The sequence below is a fragment of the Platichthys flesus genome, chromosome 7, assembly GCF_949316205.1.
Source record: "Platichthys flesus chromosome 7, fPlaFle2.1, whole genome shotgun sequence".
NCBI lineage: Eukaryota > Metazoa > Chordata > Actinopteri > Pleuronectiformes > Pleuronectidae > Platichthys > Platichthys flesus.
In genome coordinates this window covers 20,948,055-20,974,821 of record NC_084951.1, presented here as the reverse complement: position 1 = coordinate 20,974,821, position 26,767 = coordinate 20,948,055, and the positions used below count along the sequence as shown (strand labels likewise).

Genomic DNA, 26,767 nt, shown 5'->3' with positions numbered 1-26,767 from the left:
TGATTTTTGCCTTTGAGATATTTCCTTCCATGTGGCATAGTGGATGGTGATAAACATTTCCATATGGTGCTCATTAGAGTCAGGCTGAAATTTGCTGCCCAAACCCGTCCGAGCCCGGGTGAAAACAAACAGAGACCAACCTGAACCTGAAAGGGATTTATGTTATTTTGTGTCCGAAAACTGATCTGATGTTTTTCACCGATCAGAGGCACGTGCAGCATTTCAAAAAAGTCACAGATATTCTAGCCAACATCATTGAACTCAACCCGAGCAGCATTTCAAAAATGTTGTCCAAACCCGTCAGAGCCTGTTGGGACACAATGGGCTTGACTTGGGTATCCTCACTGGAAGACTGTGTAGTACCTAGTGTACCTAGTACTCGTAGGTAGTGCTCGTATTTAAAAGAGTAGTTTTTTTCATGTTCTTACTGAGATTTACCTTGATACCACTGTCAGGCCCCAATGCAAATTATACAATTCACAATTAGCGTAGCTTAGCCAAATCACAGAATATGAAAACAACAAAAAAAATCAAACTCTAATGAACACGTATTATCATTGTTATGTTGCCCCATCAGAAATGTAGTCTACACAAACTGCTTTGTAATTAAAGCAAGCGTTGGTTTTATGAGGATTGTCACATGCTGGACCTTTTCTTGGCTGACAGAAGTGACTTCCTGGAGTCTTGTCATCGTTATGAGGTTGCCAAGTAATTAGCAGTAACTCCAGACCCGAGGCTCCAGTCTGGAATTTCTCTATAAATTACACAAACAAGATATGCTGTGTTAGTCGGTGACCTTCCGAGGTGCTGTTAGGCAGAGCCAGCCTAATCTGTAGCTGATTCCACTTCTGCGTTAAGCATACATGCATTAAACATCCTTTTTAATTTTTTACTTTTGGAAAATACACGAGATTAAACTCTCCAAAATGTCCACTCAGTAGGTTGTTTCTCAAGTGGAATCTCTCTCTTATTTGGGTGATCAGACAGAGAGAGTCCGTTTTGCGAAGCTAACAGAGAAGCAGTTGGATACCGAAGAGCTGGAGGTATAAAGTCAGTCTTAATGAGGATATCAGAACCAGATCACACAGCCACGCTGCTACTTCCAAATGTCACTTCTCCCTGCCCCTCTTTCCTTCTCCCGCCCAGTCCCGATCACTTCCCTCCATCCTTTCATCCCGCCCTCCCACTGTGATGGACTCACTCTCGTCCTGACGGTGATTTCACAGTCCGCCAGTTAGAGGCTGCGGGTTTGGCTAGCTTGTGTGAAACCGTCTAGAGTGTGGGAATGTCATCTCTGTGATCCCCTTCCCCTGCACTGCGCTACGCCTGGGATCATGCCCACTGCCTGCTGGGAAAATCCCACCTCCCTCTCTGCAGGAGAGAGATTATACTCTCTGTCAACCCCCCACCTCATCGTCACACACTCCCATTGGCTTCTATTCTCCTCTATGTACGAAGAAATGTGTATCCGTTATTTAATCAGGCACAAATAAACAAGTGGGTTGTGTATACCGACAGTAAGTACACAACAATTTAATACATATAAAAGCAAGGTTAAGGGGAAAATCCATTCCAATTTGGCTGGATTTTAAAAAGCTTGTGCATGCCATATAATAACCTGGTCTTGTAGCCCAAACTGACATTCAGTAAATGAAATCGGAACTGATGTAGAAACCTGCTTGTGTAAGGCCAAGGTGTCACATGTCCACCGGTGATGTTTCACTCCCAAAAGTGAAATTGCAGCCAGAGGAGGTGGCAGTTTATGAACCCTGTATCTCTGAGGGAATGAGACGAGGATGAGGAGATACAGACAGGGATAAGGAAATGTATGAATACAAGAGCACAGCAAGATGAGGTGAGGCGGCGCCGGTTGAGAGAGAGAGAGAGAGAGAGATCAGATCAAATAGAAAGTGTGGAACGAGAAGAAAAGCGACAAAAGCCAGAGACACAAGGACAGATAGATCCCAGCGAGATTGGGATTCAATCCTGGAGTTGATCCCTTTCCTTCCCCTGCACTTTATCCCAGGGGAGAGTCACCACCTGCTTCCACATCCACTTCCCTGTTCCACTATCAGCACCAAGATGCTATCATGGCGTCTCCAGCCGATACACATGCTTCCCACAGGACCATTTTCAAACATCCATACCCCTAACATGCATGCACTATAAGAACCCTGGCCGGGAATTTAGCCTTCTGCAAAAACTCTTCTTGTGAATATGTGCATGCAACACACACAGACACACACACACACACATGGGCAGTTGCAGCAGTGCTTAACTAGGGAGGTAATTGACTTCAGAGCCTGGTACACAGGAGTGAAGAATGAGGTGAAATTGACTGTAGGCTGCGGGCTCAGGAGGAGAAGTCAATGAAGAATTAAACTGTGTGAAGGTCAGGCTGTTGTGATTTTGTGAGCGTGTGTGTGTGTGTGTGTGTGTGTGTGTGTGTGTGTGTGTGTGTGTGCAGGCAATCTATGCACGGATGCAAGAGAAAATGTATAATTGCTTGTAAACACAGGAAGCCAGGCGCTAACTCCTGCATCGATCTGTCCTCGTGCGTCTCTAGGTATTCGAAGCTGAATGACCCGGCGGACTGGTTGTCCATCAACAGAACCAATGGTCAGATAGTAACCACGGCGATGCTGGACCGGGAGTCCATCTACGTCAAGAACAACGTGTACGAGGCCACGTTCCTGGCAACAGATAATGGTAAGAGGCTCCTTTCATGCTTTAAATGGTTTTTTTCTAATTGATTGTATTTGTCTGTATCACAGTTTTTTAAAAAGCCAGGATCACAGAACTGGGGATTTATTATTTATGCTCCCAAATCATTTTGATTTGGTAAAATCATTATCTGGTACTAAGGGATAATATTAAAACACAAATGAGACATTCTAGAAATCACTTTGAATTTTTGCTTTTATTAACTTTGAAGCAGTTTCAAATTGTCCACATTTTGAATGCATGATATTTTCAGGGCTTATGAGTGAACAGTCACCTGTCAATTCCCCCCTAAAAGAGATAAGGATATAGAAGCTCTCTCCTCTTTGCTCCTCTCCTCTACTCAAAATGCATGTGGCATATATTAATTGTTCTGCCTCAAAGTTCAAACTCAAGCTTAACTAAGCACAAACTCAATCGCAGCAAATAAATCGCCCCCCCCCCCCCCCCTCCAAGTTGAAGTGAGTGCTTTTCCTCAAGTAAAAGACGGGAATACTTTTACCCTCCTCGACGGCCTTATCACTGACGTGCAGTGCACTGCTGTGTTTACCTTAAGTTGAGCTGGCTTTGAAACATTAGTGTATTTTGGGCTGTGAGTATGTGCTCATTTGTAACACATTTGTGCGAGGGTGTGTGTGCGTGTCTGTATTTGACTGATGTCAGACACCATGATATGTAATCTGCTGTGATGCTGGGAAGGAAGAGGCAGCAGGATTAGTGTTTGATTGGACGCCGCAAATATTTAACTCTTCTGTTTTTCTTGTTTAGAGTCCCTGGTCCTTTTTGCTACTAGAGGCCCTTTCTTTCAGCCTGACCTGGGTTTGACTGATATCCTGTGTGTGTGTGCATATGCGTGTGTGTCTGTGCGCGCCCTCCAACACGACCCGAATGCTTCAGACCTTTTCTGACACACACCTCTGTCCGACCCCTGTGGTATTGTCTATGTCCCCGTGTGCTCTTCAATGTGGTGGGCCTGGTACAAGTCTTCTCACCATGCTTCACATCTCTGAGCCGGCATCAAAAAAGAAAGTTAATACAAATCCTTTTGAGGAATTTACACAAACATAATTATTTATTTAGCTGGTTAAAACCCACATAATTCTCCTATCAGCTGTGGCAAGCTGCTTCCACATGTCCCCCATACATGGCCGGGATTAACGAAGCAGCAAAATGGAAAAGCCTCTGCGTGCATGTGCATGAGTGTGCACACGGCAGTTAGTGTGTGTGTGTGTGTTTGTGTGTGTGTGTGTGGTCCAGGTATTACTCATGTTGTGGCAACCTAAATCTGTTTAGTCACATTATGGAGACTTGTCTTTCATATGGAGACAAAAGGCAAAAGGATGTCCCCATAACGTGAATAATGACGAATACTAATAACTATATATAACTGAAATAAAGGAGCATGTACGTTATGCTTATAACAAGTGGCCACTAATGATAACAGCATACGATAATGTAAATTTATTCAAAGCAACGTGAAGATTTAAAAGAATCACTGAAAATCTTTTCACTGTCAATAATTTTGGAATGTTTATTGTCAGAATGCAACTCATGTTATTGTTTTGATGGTATTGCTATGTCATTAGTTATATACGAGGGTATCTCTGTATTTTCCTTGTGTTTTTTAGCTGTTAATATCCAGATTTGACATAGAAGTAAGTATTAGGTTAAATGTTCATGTATCTCGACTCTATGAAACCTTCACCTGACACTAAATAAACTATATTTCAGCAATAATCTGTCTTACACTTTACTACAGCTCTAGTAGCACTTAGATTTGTGATCATTGGATCATTGGATCATTTACATTTTTATAGTATTACAGACCCCCGTCCAATGAAAATCAAGTTTTTCACAATATCCTAACATAAGTGAAACTATAACCGATTCTATTGGTTGGACAGGATGTCTAATCACAATCAGGTGACATTTGAGTGCTAGTGGAGGGTTTTGAGTGAGAGCATCTAAATGTGAAATCAATTAGTCCTGCTCTCTAACGAAACAAAACAATAATGACTTAGCATTCAACCATGAAGAAAACAGAGGAGTGCAGCTACATCCAGGCCATCTTAAGGTCATGAAAAGAGTTTTATTCGACTTCAGAAAAAAAAACTCCTAAAGATATAATTTTTAGTAACAGAAATTAGTATGATCAGAGGAGTTTAATCAATCCCAGGAGGGGAACTTTAACCGCGTCTCACTCTTCTCTTGGAAAATGTCTTGCTCTGCTGCCATGTTTAATTGGCAGATCTGTCAGCTTTGCATAAATCTCTGTAAATTACATCGCCCTTATCTCATCCCAGAGATGGGCCCTTGGGTCGCTTGATTCCAGTGGTTCAGCCAGTGGGGCATGGCGGGGAAATGACTCGTAATTGGAAGCAGCTAAGTGTCGTCACCCCTGACACACACTCAATAAACAGCTCTGAGCTTAATACTACTAAGAACTCTTCTTTTTTTTGTGTGTGTGTGGGGGGGGGGGGGGAGTTCTCCATACCACACAGGCACATGATGCACATTCATGCATTCCGCTGGCCGCTCTGCTATCTTACTCTCCGATTGTTTAAAGTGTCTATCCTTCACCCTCAAGGCTCTGTTAATGCTGTTGCTGATGGTCTGTTGCTCTGTTCAGTCAGTGCAAAAGGGCTCGGTGTCTGTGTCTGTGTTTGTGTGCACCAGTGCATGTTACCACGTGTGTTTGAGTGTGACAATAATGTAGTGAGTCTGCAATGGCTGCATACAGTCGAATCAGACCACATTGCTCAACAATATGCGTTTAATATATAGAGGGAAAATGATATGTACAATAATGAATAATGTGTTTTCAAAAGAAGTAGACGAGTGCTGCAGGGATTCCACTAACTTCAGACTTTATCTGCTGTACCGGTTTTTCAAAATTAGCAACACTAACACCACGGAATATTGCCGTTAATATTGCTTCTATTAATTTAATAAAATACTGGACATGTTACTTAAAAAAAGTGATTGGATGCTAAACTCTGCACTGGGGGAAAGCTGTTTTCACACAGATTTTACTTATCCACACAACAATGCCACGAGGAGGACTCTGGAGATCTCGAGGGTTATGCAAATCAACTTCAGTGTCTTATTCTCAGGAGTGCTTGATTATCTGTGAACGCAGAGTAACGCCTCATGTCTGATACGTATGTACACAGGCGGTGGAGTGGTCCTCTTAACAAGTCAATATGTGACAACTAGAGGACTGAGTGTTACCAGAAATCCCAGTTCACCTTTCAGGAACCACATTGTTAATATTGCAAACAGAGGGGCCTTTATCTACTGAATCATAGATGGCTCTCCGAGTTGTATAAATAGGCACAGACAAGGATTTGTTTGATTGTATTACAGTCATCGTTGTTGTACCTAAGCCCTCTCCTGGCGCTGAGATGTGCCGTGCCTGCGTCTGGCCTCGACTGGGACGCCTCTGATTGGTGTGTTGAGGCTAGAAGAGGAGCTGCGAAGCACAAATGTCAGAAGTATTTCTGTCAACAGTAGAAATTCTCCTCCAGCTCTGCAGCGACCCTGCCTCGAACCCTCCCTACTGTAGATAAACAGTGTTCGTTTCACCTCCTCTCTTTTATTTCCCTCAATCTTCTCTTTCATTATCGGCCTTCCCTCTGTCGGCCTTCAGCTCGTGTCCCTCTTTCCTCTGTATCGCTCTTTTTACTCCCTTTGTCGTCCTTTCCTCTCGTCATGATACCGTTTTCTCCTCCCTGCTCCCAGGCTCGCCTGCAGCCAGTGGCACGGGCACGTTGCAGATCTACCTGATAGATATTAATGACAACCCTCCAGCGCTCCTGCCCAGGGAGTCTCAGATCTGCGAGAGGATGAACAGGAACGTCAAAGGTGTCAACATCACTGCCGCTGACGCCGACACTGACCCCAACGCCGGACCCTTTGTCTTTGAGCTGCCCAACTTCCCCAGCAGCATCCGACGCAACTGGACAATTTCCCGGATCAGTGGTGAGGAGGTGTCAGGGAAAATGAAAGATGAATGTTTCTGACGCGTAACAAAATGAACCATGGCACTCGTCCAGCAATTTGTTCAAGTCCCCCTTAATAGCATGGAGTAACTTGTCTCTTTCCTCTGCTCTTTCTCTCTCTCCACAGGCAACTACGCCCGTCTGGGTCTGCGGTACAATATCTATTTAGAGCCCGGGGTGTACGAGGTCCCTGTGATCGTGTCGGACTCGGGGAACCCTCCACTGTCCAACAGGTCGCTCATCAAAGTGAAGGTGTGTCCCTGCGATGAAAACGGAGACTGCACCACACTCGGCGCCGTGGCAGCCGCTGGCCTGGGAACCGGCGCCATCATCTCCATCCTGATCTGCATCATCATACTGCTCAGTGAGTGTCACGGGTTCGGATCCCGTTCTTCCACTCACACGTCTCACACTACTCTCACTACCCGCCCACACACATAGAATGAAAGTGAAAAGTTACAGCTGCCTGTGACTGCCATTGATTTTCCTCTCTGCCAAACAACTGCAGTTTAGGTTGCGGCCATTAAAGTTTAACCAGGCTGCGATACAACAACAACACGAGCAGTAGTTTGTATAATGGATGAACGTCTCGACTGCTGGAATCTTCTCCAGCGTTTGGCAACCAGGACTTTTTGTGTTGTGATCCTGGAAGAGTAAATATCTGCTACCCCGTCCTCCAGGGAGTCCTGCCGCTGGCTCACCTTGTTACTGGTTTGTTTGGTTGCACTGGTTGAACGTACAGAGACGTCCTATAGACGGATTCACCCGTAGCCGTGAGTTAATACTATAGGCTACTGCACTGTTATACTATAGGCAACACAACTACACAATCTTCAGTTGACTCAATCAATAATGCACAACGTCCTTTAGAACCAGTTGCAACGATGCACATGCACCTCGTGACTGCTGCTACACTTTACATAACGATGCATATTCAGCAGGTGAAAATATTTATTCCATGTAGAATGTATATTCATCTGTGGGTTTACCTATGTGCATTATGTATTTTATTATTATTATGTTAAGCTATGTTCAATTATGAATGTTTCTTCTTTATTTTCCTTATTAATTTAATATTCATATGAATTTAATTATAAATCTCTTGAATTATACTGATGAATATAACAATGTGAAAAATAAAAAAAAAGATTGGATATTTAATGAGCGTCATTTGGGAATTTCCTCAATTTCGGTAGAAATTTGGATTCGGCGTTGAACTGATTCGATTTTGGTGATGAAAGGCAAACTAAAAAAAAAATGTTTTTCGTGAGGATCATCTCAGAAACACTCAAAGGGATTCTCTTCAAATTTAGATTCTGAAAAAAAGAAGGTGAACATGTTAAATATTATACTTGTGTTACGGCCAGGCTTCGGACACAGAGGCTGAGGTAGAAGTAAAATCAAATATGGTTTATTGGATCTCCAATAATGCAGATAGGCAAGCAGGTAAGTAGACAGGCAAGCAGGCAGGCTGGCCAACAGGCAGGCAGGCAGGGGCTGGAGTTGGGGCAATAGTCCAGCTGCTGGTCCTGGGCAGGGAGACAGAGAAGGTCAGACAGGAATGAACAGGCTGTTACAGAAATCTTCACACTATTAAGGCTTCGACAACTAACTAGAATTTAGTCTATAGTCCGGCGCCGACTGAGAGCAGGAGTGGATCTTTTAAAGGCAGCTGGTCAATCAAGGCCCCAACTCCAGCACACCAGGCCCTCATCAGCAACTAGTGACGTCACCTGCACACACCCCAAGAGAGAGAGAGAGAGAGAGAGAAAGAGAGAGAGAGGCAGATGAGGCAGAGGGCATGACAACTTGATAGACTTTCGTATTTAGTACAGTTCACAAAGGGTGAGGTTATTTTTAATGCCGATTGTTGCAGCACAAGTTTATCATGCCTGTGTGTGTTTGTGTGTGTGTGTGTGTGTGTGTGTGTGTTGCAGCCATGGTGCTGTTGTTCGTGATGTGGATCAAGCGCCGAGAGAAGGAGAGGCAGACGAAGCAGCTGCTGATTGACCCTGAAGACGACGTCAGGGACAACATCCTCAAATACGACGAGGAGGGAGGAGGAGAGGAGGACCAGGTGAGACCCCCGAGAGACTCAGCCTCGCGCACACACATGCTTTCCGTGTTGGCCTCTGCCCTGCTCACATCTGTTTGCCCCTGCGGCTGTGTAGGACTATGACCTGAGCCAGCTGCAGCAGCCCGACTCCTTGGAGCACATCATCAGCAAGCCGCCCGGTGTCCGCAGGGTGGACGAGCGTCCCATAATCCCCGAGTCCCAGTATCCAATTAGACCTGTCGTGCCCCATCCTGGAGACATCGGGGACTTCATCCACGAGGTGACAGACACACACACACACACACACAGCAGACACACACATTGTATCACACACGCACAAGAGCAAAAGCATCGGATATTTTGTTCTGATATTTAATGTGATTACTCATTTCTAGATGCAGATGCAGAATGGTGATGAAACTGTGTTTTGTGTAGCTTTCCCCTTCTCTCACTGCTTTCTGTCTCACACACACACACACACACACCTGTCTGACACACAACCCCAGCTTTGGCACAGTGATGCTATAAAATGCTGATTGACAGACTCGTGACAACACTTTCGCACTCGAGGGGTGTCAGCAGCTGTTCAGCTTTGATCCATCCAGCCTTGACTCTCTCTCTCTCTCTCTCTCACTCTCTCGCTCTCTCGCTCTCTCTCTCTCTCTCTCTCTCTCCCACCCCCACACTCACACATGCACTCACCTGACGGCGCTCCAGCAGGCTGGTAAACACAGCTCACACATGGTGTTCCACGCACTGTGCCCCAGAGGGTTGAGGCTTTTCAGACTGTTTTCTACTGATGTGGATGAAGTCAAATTCTCTTCTCTTGCCAAACCCTCTGGTCAATGACATTCATTTTGTCATTGGAGAAACAAGTCCGGGTTTCAAAGCGGCGGCAGAAAACATACAGACCAAATCTCATTCACATCCAATTTATATAAAAGCAATAAAATGTTGATATATGCTTAAACATTAAACAATCAAATTCAGAAACAAGAAATGGCCAAAGCTCTTATTCATGTATTAATGAACATGAACCTTATAGACACACAGACCGTTGACCTTCAAACGGAAGGTTTATGACAAATCTGCACAAGCTACATGTGACAGGGATGAAACCATTTCACCCAATGCGGTGAAAAGTGACAAAATAACATGCAACCAAACATTTATCAGGTTTCTCTGGATTTGATCGAGTCGTGTCGCTTCCTCGTCCTCAAGGAATCAGCCATGTGTATGGTAACTGTCAAGGGAAAGCTATAATAGATGTATTATAGCAGTGCTTAAAGGTGCAGTGAAAGCTGTTTGGTGCGTCTTAATGAAAAAAAGATAAGTGCACCAGTGCAACCACTGTAAAAAGTTTAGTCTGGAGCCCGGCTCGATTTTCACCCACAGTGCCATGGACCTTTTTTGAACTGCATTTATGTTTCACAAGTAAACATGAAACTAAAGGAAGGACTACAACAAGGATATAATTGATCCTATCATAACATGAGCACTGATCTCTTCCTCTCTCCTGCTCCTGCTCAGGGTCTGCGAGCAGCAGACAACGACCCCACCGCCCCCCCCTACGACTCCCTGCTGGTGTTCGACTACGAGGGCAGCGGCTCCACCGCCGGCTCCGTCAGCTCGCTCAACTCCTCCAGCACGGGGGACCAGGACTATGACTACCTCAACGACTGGGGCCCGCGCTTCAAGAAGCTGGCCGACATGTACGGCGGCGGGGACGAAGATTAAACCGGCCCCGGGGTCACACAGGCGCACGCATACACGCACACACACACACACGCTCGTCCCGTCAGCTGGCCTGCCACACCCTGTCCCTCTCACACAAGGGGCTACAACACCCTTATTGGTAACAAATGACTTGCTCACACTGACCAACCAACCAATCGAAATTACCCACCAACAGAGGACCGGCCCCCGTGAGTCGGTTTCTCTTCTCAGCCGCCACCCGCTCGAAAGTCTTAGACTGAAACCGAAGCTCTGAATCGCAGGCTTCTAGAGTTTGTCTCCGTGAACTCTCGCGTTTCAGTTTAGGTTTGATGCCGGATGTCGGTTTCAGTAACTTCTTTGTCTGGTTTTTGTTTTTCCTTTTGGTTCCTGCAGCTTTTTTTTCTTTTTCTGTCCTCACTCCCTTTTGATTCAAGTCGATTCCTGAGGGTTTTCACTTTTCCCTTCGCTGTCGGCCCCCCTGCCTGCCTCTCTCTGCAGAAGCTTTAGGTTCAGCCCCTTGCTTTGTCTGAGAGGAACAAAAGGAAGAGAGAAAAAAAGATGAAGAAGAAGAAGAAGAAGATGAAGAAGAAGAAGAAGAAGAAGAAGAAGAAGAAGAAGAAGAACGTGGATGTGACAGTCCTTCCTGCGCGGAGGGCCCTGGTTTATTCTTTCTTGAACTTGAATTACTTAGAACAGAAGCACTGTTGTTTAAAAAGTGCCTTCAGTGGTGCGTATTTTATCAGACTCCCGCTAACTCAGGATTGGTTGCCATTTCTGGGCTCACATGCCCCTATACGACCCCTGACCCTTTAACTCCGCCCCTTTTCCCTCGACTGTCCTGTCGTCCTGCAGCGCTGTGGCACCTGGGGGGGGGGGGGGGGGGGGGTACTGTATGTAGACGTACTGTACATAGGCCAACAGTGTGTCTGTGAGTTAAGGACAAGTCATTCACTTTCCGAGTCGGGCATATCTGTGCTCCTGTAGATGTGGTTTACGGAAAAAATACCTAATGGGACTGTGTTAGAGAAGAACTGCATCGCGCGTGTCTTTGTTTATCGTGGCTTTCAATAGCAGCTGTGTTTGTTTTGAGCTCTCAGTATTTGCACATAAAACCCGATGAGGCTTGTTGCTAACATTTTCAAACAAGTCAAGTGTGTTCGCTCTGTGATGTGACTGTATGTGAAGTACGTGTGAGGGGGGGGTTGTTTGAGGAGGGGTTCGACCCTTTGGCTCATTAGGGGTTTGCATGTTCAATGCCGGAGACACCCAAAGGTCACGAGCACGGCGCCAGTTATCGTGTGGTCAATGTTTCCAGAAAGAAAAAACTCCATAAACTGTACAAACGCGAGGGGAGAGGAGAGACGACTTCAAAAAGCTCCGGTAACATTTCATAGAGAGTCTGAGTTACACTCGGAGCCCCTCTCTGTCTCTCTCTGTCTCCCTCCCTCCATTCCTTTTCTTCTTTTGTTGATTCACTGTTGTTTCTTTGACAAACTTTTAATATACAAACTTTGGTGCTGGGCCCTGTCACCGAAACGAGGGGAACTGAGCCTCAGCCAGGGACTTAGCGCCTTCGCAATCTGTCTCTCTTCAGGCAGCCTTTCATTCATCTGAAATTTCCTCCTGAAATATTTTGGCATGCGAGTTCAAGAGGTTTTGAAAAAAGAAGTTAGCGGAAGAGAAAAGTCTGTTATAGAAGCGTCGCACTTTATCAAAGCAGACGGGCAAAACTAAAGCTTCGGTAATTGCGCTTTAAAAAGACAGACGTTTTGAAAGACAGTTGTGTTTTGTGACTTAATGAAAAAAAAAAAAGGCAGCACTACCCACGGGCCTTTGTAATCATATTTCAGGCTCCCGGAACTGCGTCTACATGGAGAACTGGGGAGAGAGAGAGCTTTAGTCTTTATATTAAATTATTTAAAATATGCAAAACATTACACGGAGGGGACCGGCGAGATTCTGGTCAATGATAGACAAGATTTAATCATTCCTTATCTTCTGAGTGCCCATTGAAATGCTCCTCGGTGGTTTCATCCTGATGTGGATTGACCAGATCCTCTGTTTATTAAGAATATGATGAATACTAGAGGGGGGGGGGGGGGGGCTGCAGTGTTCTTCAGACAATGCGACGGGGAGGAGTCTCAAGGCAGCGAGAGAAGAAGTGACAGGAGATAAGTGGGAAATGGTACCTGTTAATGTAAATATTCATCATGCCATCATAGAGAGATGAGGATGCGAGTGAGTGGACTATGAACAAGGGACGGGAGTTTGATTAATAACGTTTACAGGGTAAGAACCTCCTGATGTAGACCCGTAGATGAATGGGTTTGAGTTGCAGCTCGTCAGTGAAGGGCCAGAGCAGGAGCCTCGCTGCTGGAGAAGCTCCCGGCCATCAGCACACACAAAATAAACACAGCTGTTACTTCTTACTCTCTGTAAATCATTTCTGACGTATAAATGTTGTATATATACACAGAACCTTTTTTCTTTTCTTCTTTTTATACATTTTGGTGGACTGACTTGTCTGTGTCCGTGTGGTCTTTCCATTTTCTTTCACTCACTTGCTTTTTTTTGTTTTATTTCCAATGAAAACCCGGGGCGAGGAATATGTCACCACAAAAAGCCATGTGCATTTAAAGGAGAATCGGTGCGATTCTCAAACGAGCTTTCAGCCATAACATTCCCCCCCCCCCCCCGTGCGTCGCCGTTCAAGTCACCCGGTGGTGAAACGGTTTCCATCTCAAACCCAAGTGTACAGTCTCCACTCGCACACACACTCACTCCTCTAGGCCTTACTGTATATACGTGACTGTTCTATATTATATAAGCCCTCTCAGCATTGTTCTTATTCAGCCGCAGAGCTCCCACTTTACCGAAGGCCGCGCAGCATTCACAGGTTTACACCAAACCCTGCAGCTCCTTTATCAGACGTACAGACCGGATTCAGGGCCAAACACAGCAGGAGCGCCCCCCCCAGAAACACACACAAACACACACTTTACACAAGGTAACTGACCTTTATCACTGTGTCATCATACATGACACAAACGCCATTACGATGCTGAATGTTATCGCAGACTCGCAGTGACAAGTGGCAGCAAATCATCGGTGGAGTCGGTCAAACTTGACCCCCATTTAAATGCAATCTGCGAAAACGGAGGAAGATTGATCTCCCCCCCCGCTACATCCGTGCTCCACTTGTCTTATTGACGTCCCCTCGCCAAAGTGAGGGGGAGAACGGGCCAATGAGGGAAGAGCTGTCGCTGTAGTCCGTCCCTGTTCCCTGCCGCAGCTCCTCTGCCTCTCTGACTGGTGTTAGTTAAAGGACACGTGGTCTCACTGGGGACACACTGCCGGACCATGGACACGCACATGACGGGAGGCTCCAGCGGACGCCAGACTCTTTTGTCCTGCTCTTGGTAAAGAATCACAAAAGAACGGCCGTGTTGTCGTACTGGTTTTCTCCCGATACTGCTCAAGTGGAAGTGTACATAATGTAGTATTTGCTTGAAGCTAAGCAGACTGAGTTAGGCAAAGTGTAACTGTACAATTGGAGCTTTTTGCATGTGTCTTTTTATAATGGACAGATGAGTTCTATTACAGTAATCATACAACATTTTAAAATGTGTCGCAGCCCGCATGACCGGGGCTGCCGTGCGGAAAGAAGGGGGATCCTGGTCGACCATACTCGCTTAGTTTAAAATGGAGGAGGAAACAAAAAGAAACAAAAAAAGCTGATTAAAAAAAGAATTGCACAGTTATTGAGTCAGAAGACTTCTTTTGTAAATTGTCAACAGCACAAATATTTTGTATTGTTGTTTGTACCATTTTGTAAGAAAACCATGAAAAAAAAAAAAAAACACCCCAAAAAAAAATGCAGAAAGAGTCTGTTGTTTCAAGCGTGTGTTTCTAGTGCCACTGCAATCTTGGTTTCCAAATACCGTCCAGTACATGCGCAGCCTTGCAGATCAAACCTTGTAAAATAGACGCTGAGCTGGAGACTCCCTGTCAGCACCATGTGTTATAAATGAAATCTCCCCTCCTTATAAGAACACTGGCTCCTGTCTCTTCTTTGTCAAGTCAGGCAACTTTACACTGTGTTCAATTTCATTTGAGTTGAACATTTTTAAATTGAAATAACAGCACATCAATCAAGTTATAATTCATTAATGCAGGGTTCTACATTTCTTAAAATTAAACTTCAATTTTACTTTTATACTCAGAAATACTGGAAAACTTCTTTGAGACCAGTATAAGTGAACGAATGCATGTTAACTGTGTTGTGCTGTGAGAGAACACATCAGCACGGAACCAGACTCTTCTCAGGAGAAAGGGATGAACAGACCGGAGGAATTTCCAGTGAATGAGATCAGACACGCTGCCATTTCCAGTTTGCATTCTCACAGTAAATAACATAACAAAGCACTACGCACTAAATTGGAGGCTCACGTTGTGTGTACACACACTGAGGAGCATGGCTGCACACGTGAAAAGTTCTCCAGAAAACCTTTTCAACACGGAGGATTTCACAATGAGCCCGTTTGGTAACTGGTTTATCGTGTCCCTTCCAGGTAAGTTTGAACGCCAGTCCTGAACAAACACAAACTGAAGTGATCAACACAATTACGGCTGCTGGTTTGTGAACGGTGTCTGATTGGCTCTTGTCCCAAAGTGGGATAATGAAGTGATTCCGAGGCCGAAGCAGATGAAATGAAGTGATTCCTGTGTAAAAATAGAAAAGGGACTATTTCATTTCCCTTTTTTCCTTCTTTTTCTCTTTTATTTAACTTTAATGTTTTCTATATTTCACTTTTATGCTTCAAATGTCACCATCGAAATCTAAAACAGACGTGATGCTGCAGCTTATCTGTTTGACTCCCACGCGGAAGGATCCACGCGGAGCAGCATGTGCGGGGTTCTTTCACGCTTGATATTCGTTCTTAAGCCAATTTGCTTTAATTATTCAATTATGAAAGAAAACAATTCGAAAACGTTTAACTGGCAATAACTGATATTTTGTTGTAACTATTACACCTGCCAACAGAGATTCCTGCAATTGGAGGATGAATGCGTAATGAAGGGATAGTATGGAAACAATGAAAGTGAATTATCACCTGAATCTTTTTGGTTCACTCTCAGACACGAGCTGGTGAAGCCCGCTAAAGGGCCAGAAACCCAATGGCACCAAGTGGCACAAAATATGAATAATATTGGCAATGGAATGAAATGGAATGAGCTGGAATGGCACTCGGCTGAGCGCATTAATCTGCCAAGGCCCAACACCCCCCTTGAATTCAATCAAGCTGCACCAAATTGCAGCCACTCATAGATATCAGTCCCCGAAATACGCCCGATAACTTTCAGACAGGTCTATAAATGAATCCATGAGGGATAACGGTTGAAAATGTCAAAGAGTGAATCTGCCTCTTTGTCCTCATCCGTAGACAAATGTTGTGTGTTTCTGTGGAAATCCGTTTCTGCGTAAACCTGCTGACAAACAAACCAACCAACGGACAGCGCTGAAAACATCACCTGAGTTAATTGAAGCTACACATAGTTTAATGGCAGAAAGCACTTGCATGGACCTTTGACAACATGTGGCAGCCGCTCCACATGCAACTGAACAATCACATCCCTGCTTGTCAACCTTAAATCCTCTTGACTGACATTTTATTTCAATCTTAAAGGGATAGTTCACCCAAAAATGAAAATCCACTCACTCTCTACTCATCACTCTGCCGATGGAGGAGGGGGGGTGAAGTGTTTTAGTCCACAAAACACATTTGGAGTTTCAGGGGTAAACAGCTTTGCAACCAAATCCAATAAAATCTTCACTAAACACTCCACCCACCTCTCCATCGACAGAGCGATGAGTCACTTTTGGATGAACTATCGCTTTAATTCATAAACTGTGAAGTGGTAAATCCATCCGCGGTCAGAGCAGCGTGTGGACGGGGATGAGCCGACCCCTCACTTGTTGTATTTCCCCACAGCGGGTCAATGAGCCGACAGCCGACTGCAGCTCCTCCTCATCGATTGACCTGTCAGCGCATGTCGATGCACACGCAGACAGAACGGGCCCTGCTGTTGCACGCCGCTCACACAAACACACACAAATGCACAAATCTCTCTCCTCCAACTGCAAGGAATCAGAAGCTAAACCGAAACCTGCTCCCGCCCCCCCGCCAGCCTCACCGAGGGGTTGACAGGACGAGTCAAGATGCATTAATTCAACTAACAGTCACATGGTTATCGGAACCGCCCCATGCTGGATTTTGACCCTGAGTTGATTTATACATGTGGGCGGTTTACAGCTGAGTTTACACCAAACCCTGCAGCCCCTTTATCAGACGTACAGACCGGATTCAGGGCCAAACACAGCAGGAGCGCCCCCCCCCCCCCCCCCCTAGAAACACACACAAACACACACTTTACACAAGGTAACCGACCTTTATCACTGTGTCATCATACATGACACAAACGCCATCACGATGCTGAATGTTATCGCAGACTCGCAGTGACAAGTGGCAGCAAATCATCGGTGGAGTCGGTCAAACTTGACCCCCATTTAAATGCAATCTGCGAAAACGGAGGAAGATTGATCTCCCCCCCCCCGCTACATCCGTGCTCCACTTGTCTTATTGACGTCCCCTCGCCAAAGTGAGGGGGAGAACGGGCCAACGAGGGAAGAGCTGTCGCTGTAGTCCGTCCCTGTTCCCTGCCGCAGCTCCTCTGCCTCTCTGACTGGTGTTAGTTAAAGGACACGTGGTCTCACTGGGGACACACTGCCGGACCATGGACACGCACATGACGGGAGGCTCCAGCGGACGCCAGACTCTTTAGTCCTGCTCTTGGTAAAGAATCACAAAAGAACGGCCGTGTTGTCGTACTGGTTTTCTCCCGATACTGCTCAAGTGGAAGTGTATATAATGTAGTATTTGCTTGAAGCTAAGCAGACTGAGTTAGGCAAACTGTAACTGTACAATTGGAGCTTTTTGCATGTGTCTTTTTATAATGGACAGATGAGTTCTATTACAGTAATCATACAACATTTTAAAATGTGTCGCAGCCCGCATGACCGGGGCTGCCGTGCGGAAAGAAGGGGGATCCTGGTCGACCATACTCGCTTAGTTTAAAATGGAGGAGGAAACAAAACGAAACAAAAAAAGCTGATTAAAAAAAGAATTGCACAGTTATTGAGTCAGAAGACTTCTTTTGTAAATTGTCAACAGCACAAATATTTTGTATTGTTGTTTGTACCATTTTGTAAGAAAACCATGAAAAAAAAAAAAAAACACCCCAAAAAAAAAATGCAGAAAGAGTCTGTTGTTTCAAGCGTGTGTTTCTAGTGCCACTGCAATCTTGGTTTCCAAATACCGTCCAGTACATGCGCAGCCTTGCAGATCAAACCTTGTAAAATAGACGCTGAGCTGGAGACTCCCTGTCAGCACCATGTGTTATAAATAAAATCTCCCCTCCTTATAAGAACACTGGCTCCTGTCTCTTCTTTGTCAAGTCAGGCAACTTTACACTGTGTTCAATTTCATTTGAGTTGAACATTTTTAAATTGAAATAACAGCACATCAATCAAGTTATAATTCATTAATGCAGGGTTCTACATTTCTTAAAATTAAACTTCAATTTTACTTTTATACTCAGAAATACTGGAAAACTTCTTTGAGACCAGTATAAGTGAACGAATGCATGTTAACTGTGTTGTGCTGTGAGAGAACACATCAGCACGGAACCAGACTCTTCTCAGGAGAAAGGGATGAACAGACCGGAGGAATTTCCAGTGAATGAGATCAGACACGCTGCCATTTCCAGTTTGCATTCTCACAGTAAATAACATAACAAAGCACTACGCACTAAATTGGAGGCTCACGTTGTGTGTACACACACTGAGGAGCATGGCTGCACACGTGAAAAGTTCTCCAGAAAACCTTTTCAACACGGAGGATTTCACAATGAGCCCGTTTGGTAACTGGTTTATCGTGTCCCTTCCAGGTAAGTTTGAACGCCAGTCCTGAACAAACACAAACTGAAGTGATCAACACAATTACGGCTGCTGGTTTGTGAACGGTGTCTGATTGGCTCTTGTCCCAAAGTGGGATAATGAAGTGATTCCGAGGCCGAAGCAGATGAAATGAAGTGATTCCTGTGTAAAAATAGAAAAGGGACTATTTCATTTCCCTTTTTTCCTTCTTTTTCTCTTTTATTTAACTTTAATGTTTTCTATATTTCACTTTTATGCTTCAAATGTCACCATCGAAATCTAAAACAGACGTGATGCTGCAGCTTATCTGTTTGACTCCCACGCGGAAGGATCCACGCGGAGCAGCATGTGCGGGGTTCTTTCACGCTTGATATTCGTTCTTAAGCCAATTTGCTTTAATTATTCAATTATGAAAGAAAACAATTCGAAAACGTTTAACTGGCAATAACTGATATTTTGTTGTAACTATTACACCTGCCAACAGAGATTCCTGCAATTGGAGGATGAATGCGTAATGAAGGGATAGTATGGAAACAATGAAAGTGAATTATCACCTGAATCTTTTTGGTTCACTCTCAGACACGAGCTGGTGAAGCCCGCTAAAGGGCCAGAAACCCAATGGCACCAAGTGGCACAAAATATGAATAATATTGGCAATGGAATGAAATGGAATGAGCTGGAATGGCACTCGGCTGAGCGCATTAATCTGCCAAGGCCCAACACCCCCCTTGAATTCAATCAAGCTGCACCAAATTGCAGCCACTCATAGATATCAGTCCCCGAAATACGCCCGATAACTTTCAGACAGGTCTATAAATGAATCCATGAGGGATAACGGTTGAAAATGTCAAAGAGTGAATCTGCCTCTTTGTCCTCATCCGTAGACAAATGTTGTGTGTTTCTGTGGAAATCCGTTTCTGCGTAAACCTGCTGACAAACAAACCAACCAACGGACAGCGCTGAAAACATCACCTGAGTTAATTGAAGCTACACATAGTTTAATGGCAGAAAGCACTTGCATGGACCTTTGACAACATGTGGCAGCCGCTCCACATGCAACTGAACAATCACATCCCTGCTTGTCAACCTTAAATCCTCTTGACTGACATTTTATTTCAATCTTAAAGGGATAGTTCACCCAAAAATGAAAATCCACTCACTCTCTACTCATCACTCTGCCGATGGAGGAGGGGGGGTGAAGTGTTTTAGTCCACAAAACACATTTGGAGTTTCAGGGGTAAACAGCTTTGCAACCAAATCCAATAAAATCTTCACTAAACACTCCACCCACCTCTCCATCGACAGAGCGATGAGTCACTTTTGGATGAACTATCGCTTTAATTCATAAACTGTGAAGTGGTAAATCCATCCGCGGTCAGAGCAGCGTGTGGACGGGGATGAGCCGACCCCTCACTTGTTGTATTTCCCCACAGCGGGTCAATGAGCCGACAGCCGACTGCAGCTCCTCCTCATCGATTGACCTGTCAGCGCATGTCGATGCACACGCAGACAGAACGGGCCCTGCTGTTGCACGCCGCTCACACAAACACACACAAATGCACAAATCTCTCTCCTCCAACTGCAAGGAATCAGAAGCTAAACCGAAACCTGCTCCCGCCCCCCCGCCAGCCTCACCGAGGGGTTGACAGGACGAGTCAAGATGCATTAATTCAACTAACAGTCACATGGTTATCGGAACCGCCCCATGCTGGATTTTGACCCTGAGTTGATTTATACATGTGGGCGGTTTACAGCTGAGTTATTCTTACCAGCTCTACGAGACACGTTTACATACTATCTGGGAACCAGTGAGTGAAACCAGACCACTCACCTGTCCGTCAGTTAAATAGGGAGGAGTCCTACAGGTAGTATTTCATTAATTTACCTTAACTCAACAACTGACAGCAGAAAAGGGCAAAAACGAAATGTTTACAAACCCGTCTCATATACATTTATACTAATTAGTTACGCATCCAGAATGATTTTGATTTAATGAGGAAACATTAACGTATGAATTCGGTAAGTTATCCATCCATCCAATGTCTGTACCACTAAGATCCCGTCCACACATAATATATTTTAGAGGCAAACCTTAGTCGCGCTTGTTCCTGTGGTGGTTCAACTTCGAGCCGCAATATTCCCTTTGCATCACGTATGTGGACTTACCCTTTACAGGGCCACAGGGGGGCTGGAGCCCTTCCCAGCTGAGATTGGGTGAGAGGCGGGGTACGTCCTGGACAGGGCCCGTCACAGGGTTAGGGTTAGGAGATATGGAGGCAAACGACCATTTATACTCACATTCAGTTCAATTCAGAGTCTCCAATTGAGCCACAGTTATAGGCAAATGCAATTATGAGGAAACTCTACAGAGAAAGGTCTTAAATCAGGAGATGAACAGAGAACATTCTTGATGTGAGGCGACACAGCGAACCACTGAAAATCTATAATGTGGATACCGAACATGTTGCAATGAAAATGTTCACTGATATTTCGGACTGCAGAAACCCTCCACTTCATTTGTGTGTTTATGTTCAGATTCTCGCAGAACTCCAAAGTTCACAGTGACATCCTGGAAGGAACACACAAAATGCTTCTGTGTAGACAAAACACACACATGAGCACACACTACTGGTCCGTCGACTGTTGCCAGGAGACATAACATCGTCATGTTATACAATGAATGAGTCAGAATTAACCAAACTGTGTAAAAGCACATATTAATCTCTAACTTTTACAGATGGTACAGATATTTGGAAAAACAAACAGCAAAAAGTTTTCTGAACTTAGTGACTTTTTCTTGTTTGGCAAATTCCAGACTGTTTATTTTGTGAAAGCTTAAAAAAACAAAAAACACATCCGCTCAAACTTCTCAACCTCATCCATCTTTCATTCCTTGATATTTATATTCTATATATTATATTTATAGATTTTATCCCAGTTACTGTTATTTGAAATCTTCCGATTGGTCAGAAACTATAAATGCTTTGATTAGGAGCCAAACATTCCATTAATCAAAATAGTACGAGTGATTTCAGTGTCCCTCTGTAATCACCATGATTTATGAAACACGACACGTTCTGCTAACGACACCATTCATTAAACTACTTAATGCCTTAATGTCTCTGTCAACATACTTATCATCATAAAACACATGAGTGCTACTTATATAAACTCTGTATATATTTAAACTGTGGCTCTGAACCTCGTTGACGTGTGACCAAATGACGCCTACAAGTGGAATCTGTCACATCCAAGTGGATTCAATTAACGGACGCTCGTCTTGGTTTGTGTCTCGGGAAGAAAGGACAAAGTTAACGAAAAGTTAGAATTAGTTTGAGTTGCAGAAATGAAAAAAGTACATATATACAGTATATATAGCTATTAATAGCTCTGGAATCTATCAATCCTTTATTTTATGTTGCAATAATATCTGCAATAGATTTAGATTATTTACATTAAAGTACTAATCTCATCTCATAATGTACTCATACTCAATTATAAGCCAACAGCTGCTGGACATTGAAGAGCAACTTCTTATAATTAGTCATCAGGAAAAGCGACTGGAGAGGACTCGGACATCGACGGGTTCTAAAGGTGCTCATATTTTCGGACCTCTTCCGACAGGAGTTCTTCGCGGTTGTCCATTCTTCTTTTCAAAATCTTCCGTTGTTTCTGTCTGTATTATGGGGCATGAAACCGGAAATGCAGCTCCAGAAGGGATGTAGAGCAGACCAATCACAGCCTTGCGGGCTGAGTGAGCTTGCAGAGCTTTGCCGTAAATTTTAGAAAAATGGGGCGATGCCCGTCAGCACGTAAGAAGGGATACATAAGCACGTAAGGGACCCGGAAGGGCTCTTGCGCTTACGGGCCCGTGAAAACGCTGAAGCATGTTTCAGGCTTTAGTTGACCATGGGTGTGATTGGTGGTTTGTCTCTATATGTTGACCTTGTGATACACCAGCAGCCTGTCCGGGGTCTACGCACCGTCAACTGGGATTGGCTCCAGTTGACCCCTGTGACCCTCAAAAGATAAGCGGCATAGATAATGAATTGATGAATATTCATCCCATCACTTGATATGTGTGTTTTAAATACTGCATATTTATTACTGTGGAGTAAAGTCTACAGACAAAGAAAACTAGTCATTTCAATGTCTTACTCTACTCTACAAGCGCAAGATATAACTCTGAAAGAGGACAGCTTCATTCTGAAACAGCAAAACTCATCATCGAAATACTTTAGTTGTATATTTGTTTTGTGAAGGGGAGGCGAGGGGAGGGGGGTGGTGGGGCTGTTATGTGTATCCTCACCATTTGGCTGTCTGATATATTATCCTCTAATTTCTACAAATAAATCATATATAAAAAAAATAAAACAACTCATCATCCAAATACGAACTTCTGGAATTGGCTGAACAGGGATAAAACTAAACTGATGTTTAACTTTTGCTAAAATTATAAATTAATGAAATCCTTATTTTTACAGTTTAGATAAAAACAACTTCAACTCTTTGCAAAAAGGTGATGTTTTAAAAACGTAACATAACCGAAGTTATCAAAACGATCCCAGATCTGCATCCGTTCTGTATATTGTTCGCTCTAAGGTTAGCATATAGCCAGGTGTGTGTGTATATAAGTTATATATATATGTTCCCTCTGGGAGCTCTGTAGTCACAGTCCGACCGGTCATCCATCTACCCATTCCATTCCCTCATATTCTCCATCAGCGACTTTCATTTCCTCCATTATAGCCCGAGGAGGCGAGGGACGGAGGAGGATGCAGGAAAGAGGGAATGGCCCAAGTCTGACTGGATAGATATCTAACGGCTGCTTCGGTGGACGGCCGGGCCGCCTCTGGACTCAGACACGGCGCACAGAGAGTGTAATGGAGATAGTGAGGGCGGTCTGCGCTCAGAGTCATCTCCAAGTAACGCGTTTTCCTCCGAGTGGTTCAGAATGTGCCGCTCGGTGTCATAAACAAATAGCTACGCCGCATTGGCTTTAGTGTGTCCTGCATCAATTGTGATTTATCCGCAGCCATAGTGGACGATTGTATGTAGATTGCCTGGTGCCCCGGCGGTGAACTCCTCATTTAATCCTCTCGCAGAGAGTAACTGCACCGTAGGGGAGGAGCGGGCTCTCGGGAGAAATGAGTTCAAACAGTCGAGAGAACCACGGAGCCATGCGAGGGAAACAATCCTGAAACGCGTCTCCGGCTCTTCCACGGGTCACCACATCAACTAAAGATGTCTGACTCTCGCATGGAGCCTTCCGGAAGGAAGCCGGCGGTCGGGATGGGCAGGGGCAGGTAGCACGAGCGCTATGATATGATGGGAGTCGATTCGAGGAGAGTCATAAAGGCGACTAAAAGCTGGAATTGGACGTGGTAATGTTTCCCTCCCCGGGTCAGTTAGGCTGCACCCCGGAGAGAGCGCCTGACCAAGTTACCGCTGGCGAGGGCAGCGGGGATGAAGGAGTGAAGCTCTGGGCCCAGAGTATCGCCTGAAATCAGATTTAGAGTCCATTCTTACATCTAAATCATATCACGCTCCACGGCTATTCACAGAGAAGCGATCCATCACTCACAGACACAGACGCTGTCAACACGATCCCACCGTCTGTCACTGCTCACCGACACGATATCGCCCCGGTGGAGCCACTGTATCGGCTGCTGCTCCGAGATCCTCTCTGCCGCGCACGTGAGGTAACAGAACCCTGGATCGCCCGCGTCAAAGCGTGCAACTGTATTAATAATGGACAAACAATCCACAAGCAGACGATTTATTTCCCATTAAAGCGACATGTTTGATTTATGAGATCTTAGTGCAACAATAAAACGCTTTGCCCTCACCGCTGAAATCTGAAATATTAATCGGAAGATACAGAGCAGGGATTTGGAAAAGCACAATAGACAGACTGAGAAGACCCCAGACGCTTGAGGAAAAAAATAACATTTATTGTTTTGCAGGGTGTGAAATGTCCTGAATTCAAATCCCATCTGTAGTCTCTCCTGCTCCGTTCTGAATCTTCCAATTTTTTAATTTCCACGCAAGACGAGGCCTGAAGAGTTTAGCTTCTCCCTCGAGGGGGACTTAACAAACTGCGTCTCTTTCTTCCTTTGGCCTGTTCTATGAAACAACTGAGCTCAGGTACATTTCATGACGGAGCGTGATCACTGCAGCCGTTAAAGGTTTTGGGAGTTTTGGTCCAGAGAGATTTGTCATCCAGCTCCTCTGCTGAAGATGCACAGATCAGACGCAGGTTCCTCCGTGTTGATGACTGCTCCGGCAGTGAAAGGTCAGCTGTCGAGAGGAGCACTGTGTGACCACATAATCAAGGAGGTGGGTGATTTGAGGCGGCTCCAAGGAAGACTCTCGGAACAACGTGCACATAGTTCAAAAGGATGAAGCTGCTGCTGCTGTGCATTTATTGCCCATACGCGTTGGTTTATTGATAAATGTCCCGAGCTGAGAGGAAACAGGAACAATACAAACAATAACTCCAGCCATGAGTGAAAATATAAAATATATATGCATACGGCTATAATGGAGACTTTTAAATTACGAATGAATTACTGCTGTGCTGTTGCTCCGCTCCTGGGAGAAGCAGATTTGGGAAATTAAATTTCCAATCTCTCTAAAAACCACAGAAAACATGAGGAGATTCAGATGTCTTGAGATTGGTTCATAAGAATTTTACTCCAGGGGAATTCTGGGTAATTAGTAAAAACACAATGGAGGTTGCGGCAATGATGCAGATTAAATGCAGAACGAATGGATGATGGACGTCAACACAAAGTCATCAGTGGATGATAAACATCTGTTTTCGTTTATTATTATTATTTCATTTTTCAGATAAGATTTTTATTAGAGTGTGTGTGTGTTTGTGTGTTTTGTATATTAATGCAATCCATTTACTATTCATCCTCATTTTCTTGTTTTTGTTCACAACATTTTCAATTGTCAAGGCTAACTTAAGAAAGGTTTGTTCAAAACAATTTCAACATATATTCCAAAGCCTGTAAATAAAGATGAGGAACGCATCTCACTCTACACCAATCCTGAGTCAGTCTCAGCTGTCAATCATGATGTTTATTTTCTTATTGCATCAACTAACTTATCAATCGTCAGTGGGATGAGAACTACACCCTGAAATGACAGAAATCATGTACTTTGACTTGATTAGTTTGGTCCATGTCCCATCCACTCACATGGATGAGGGGGGGTTTCTGACCTTTACAACTTTGAGAGAGCAGTCATGTCGTCAGACTTTATATACAGTCTTTGATATCCTCACTTTTTTGAGGAAAGCAAACATATTTATATTTATAATAACATCATATATCACACATCGACCATACAGGAAACATGAACATAAAGTTTGTGTTTATTTTTCCAACCTGAAGTCATTATTCTATGAACCAGGATGGCCGAGAGGTTAAGGCGTTGGACTTAAGATCCAATGGGCAAATGCCCTCGTGGGTTCGATCCCCACTCCTGGTATTCTCCTTTATCCTCAATGTTCCTGCTCTGGTCATGCGTATGATTATCATACAAACAATCTTTCTGACTAAACTTTGAACAAAATAAAAAGTAGCACTTAAATTGCACTTAGTTATAGCACTTTGTAATTTGGCTTTCTTAAAGAAAATTGTACTTTCTTGATCCAGTTGTTCTGGGTTTGTACCCTCGTGGTTGACTGCACTTATTGTGAGTCGAGTTTATAGAAACCTTTTCACTGAACTGCTTCCTGCGTCTGCCTGACACTGATGAAAGCTGTGAGATTGAACCAAGACGTTAATGCTGCGTCCGTAAAGACAAAATCCTCTGAGTGATATCGACACTTCCACATGACACGTCGTCTTTGATCCTCTGATAACATAAAGGGATTCATTCCTGCAGCTTTGAGTTCTCTTTTAACGAGACGAGAACTTCAAGTAAACTATCGCCTCAGCAGGAGGCTGCAGAGAGTTGTTTCCTTTTATTTAATTCTTTCAGATAACGAATGGAGATTTGCTCTCAGACAGGGTACTTGTGTTTAAGATCCCTCGGCAGTTCAATGAACCTGAACACTCATGACTGGAAGTGTCCACTTAACTTCAACACAATGAATGCCAAAACTTATAAATGGTCATTACTGGCCGGGTCTTCTCCTGCTCGCTCAGAGGCTGATGTCACAGCGAGCGTTCTCGAGGTCGAGCTGCTGATGAGCCCTCGCCGAGCGTCTGAGACGTCCGACCACGAGGGGTCATGTGCTTCCGCTTCATGATTACACACTGT

General features: G+C 44.4%; 1 protein-coding gene and 1 non-coding gene across 2 annotated transcripts in view; both read left to right on the top strand.

Annotated features, from left to right (window-relative positions):
* LOC133956950 (cadherin-4-like) overlaps positions 1 to 11,355 on the top strand; it is a 198,469-nt gene extending 187,114 nt beyond the window's left edge. Inside the window, exons 12-17 of the mRNA XM_062392323.1 lie at positions 2,567 to 2,709; positions 6,463 to 6,702; positions 6,850 to 7,086; positions 8,660 to 8,799; positions 8,894 to 9,058; positions 10,309 to 11,355. Coding sequence (XP_062248307.1) covers positions 2,567 to 2,709; positions 6,463 to 6,702; positions 6,850 to 7,086; positions 8,660 to 8,799; positions 8,894 to 9,058; positions 10,309 to 10,515 — 1,132 coding nt within the window. The 3' untranslated portion in view covers positions 10,516 to 11,355. The remainder of the gene's footprint in view (positions 1 to 2,566; positions 2,710 to 6,462; positions 6,703 to 6,849; positions 7,087 to 8,659; positions 8,800 to 8,893; positions 9,059 to 10,308) is intronic.
* Positions 11,356 to 25,907: 14,552 nt separating this feature from the next.
* trnal-uaa (transfer RNA leucine (anticodon UAA)) lies at positions 25,908 to 25,990 on the top strand. Its single transcript has one exon. It is a non-coding gene; the product is annotated as a tRNA-Leu (tRNA).
* The last annotated feature ends 777 nt before the right edge of the window (positions 25,991 to 26,767 follow it).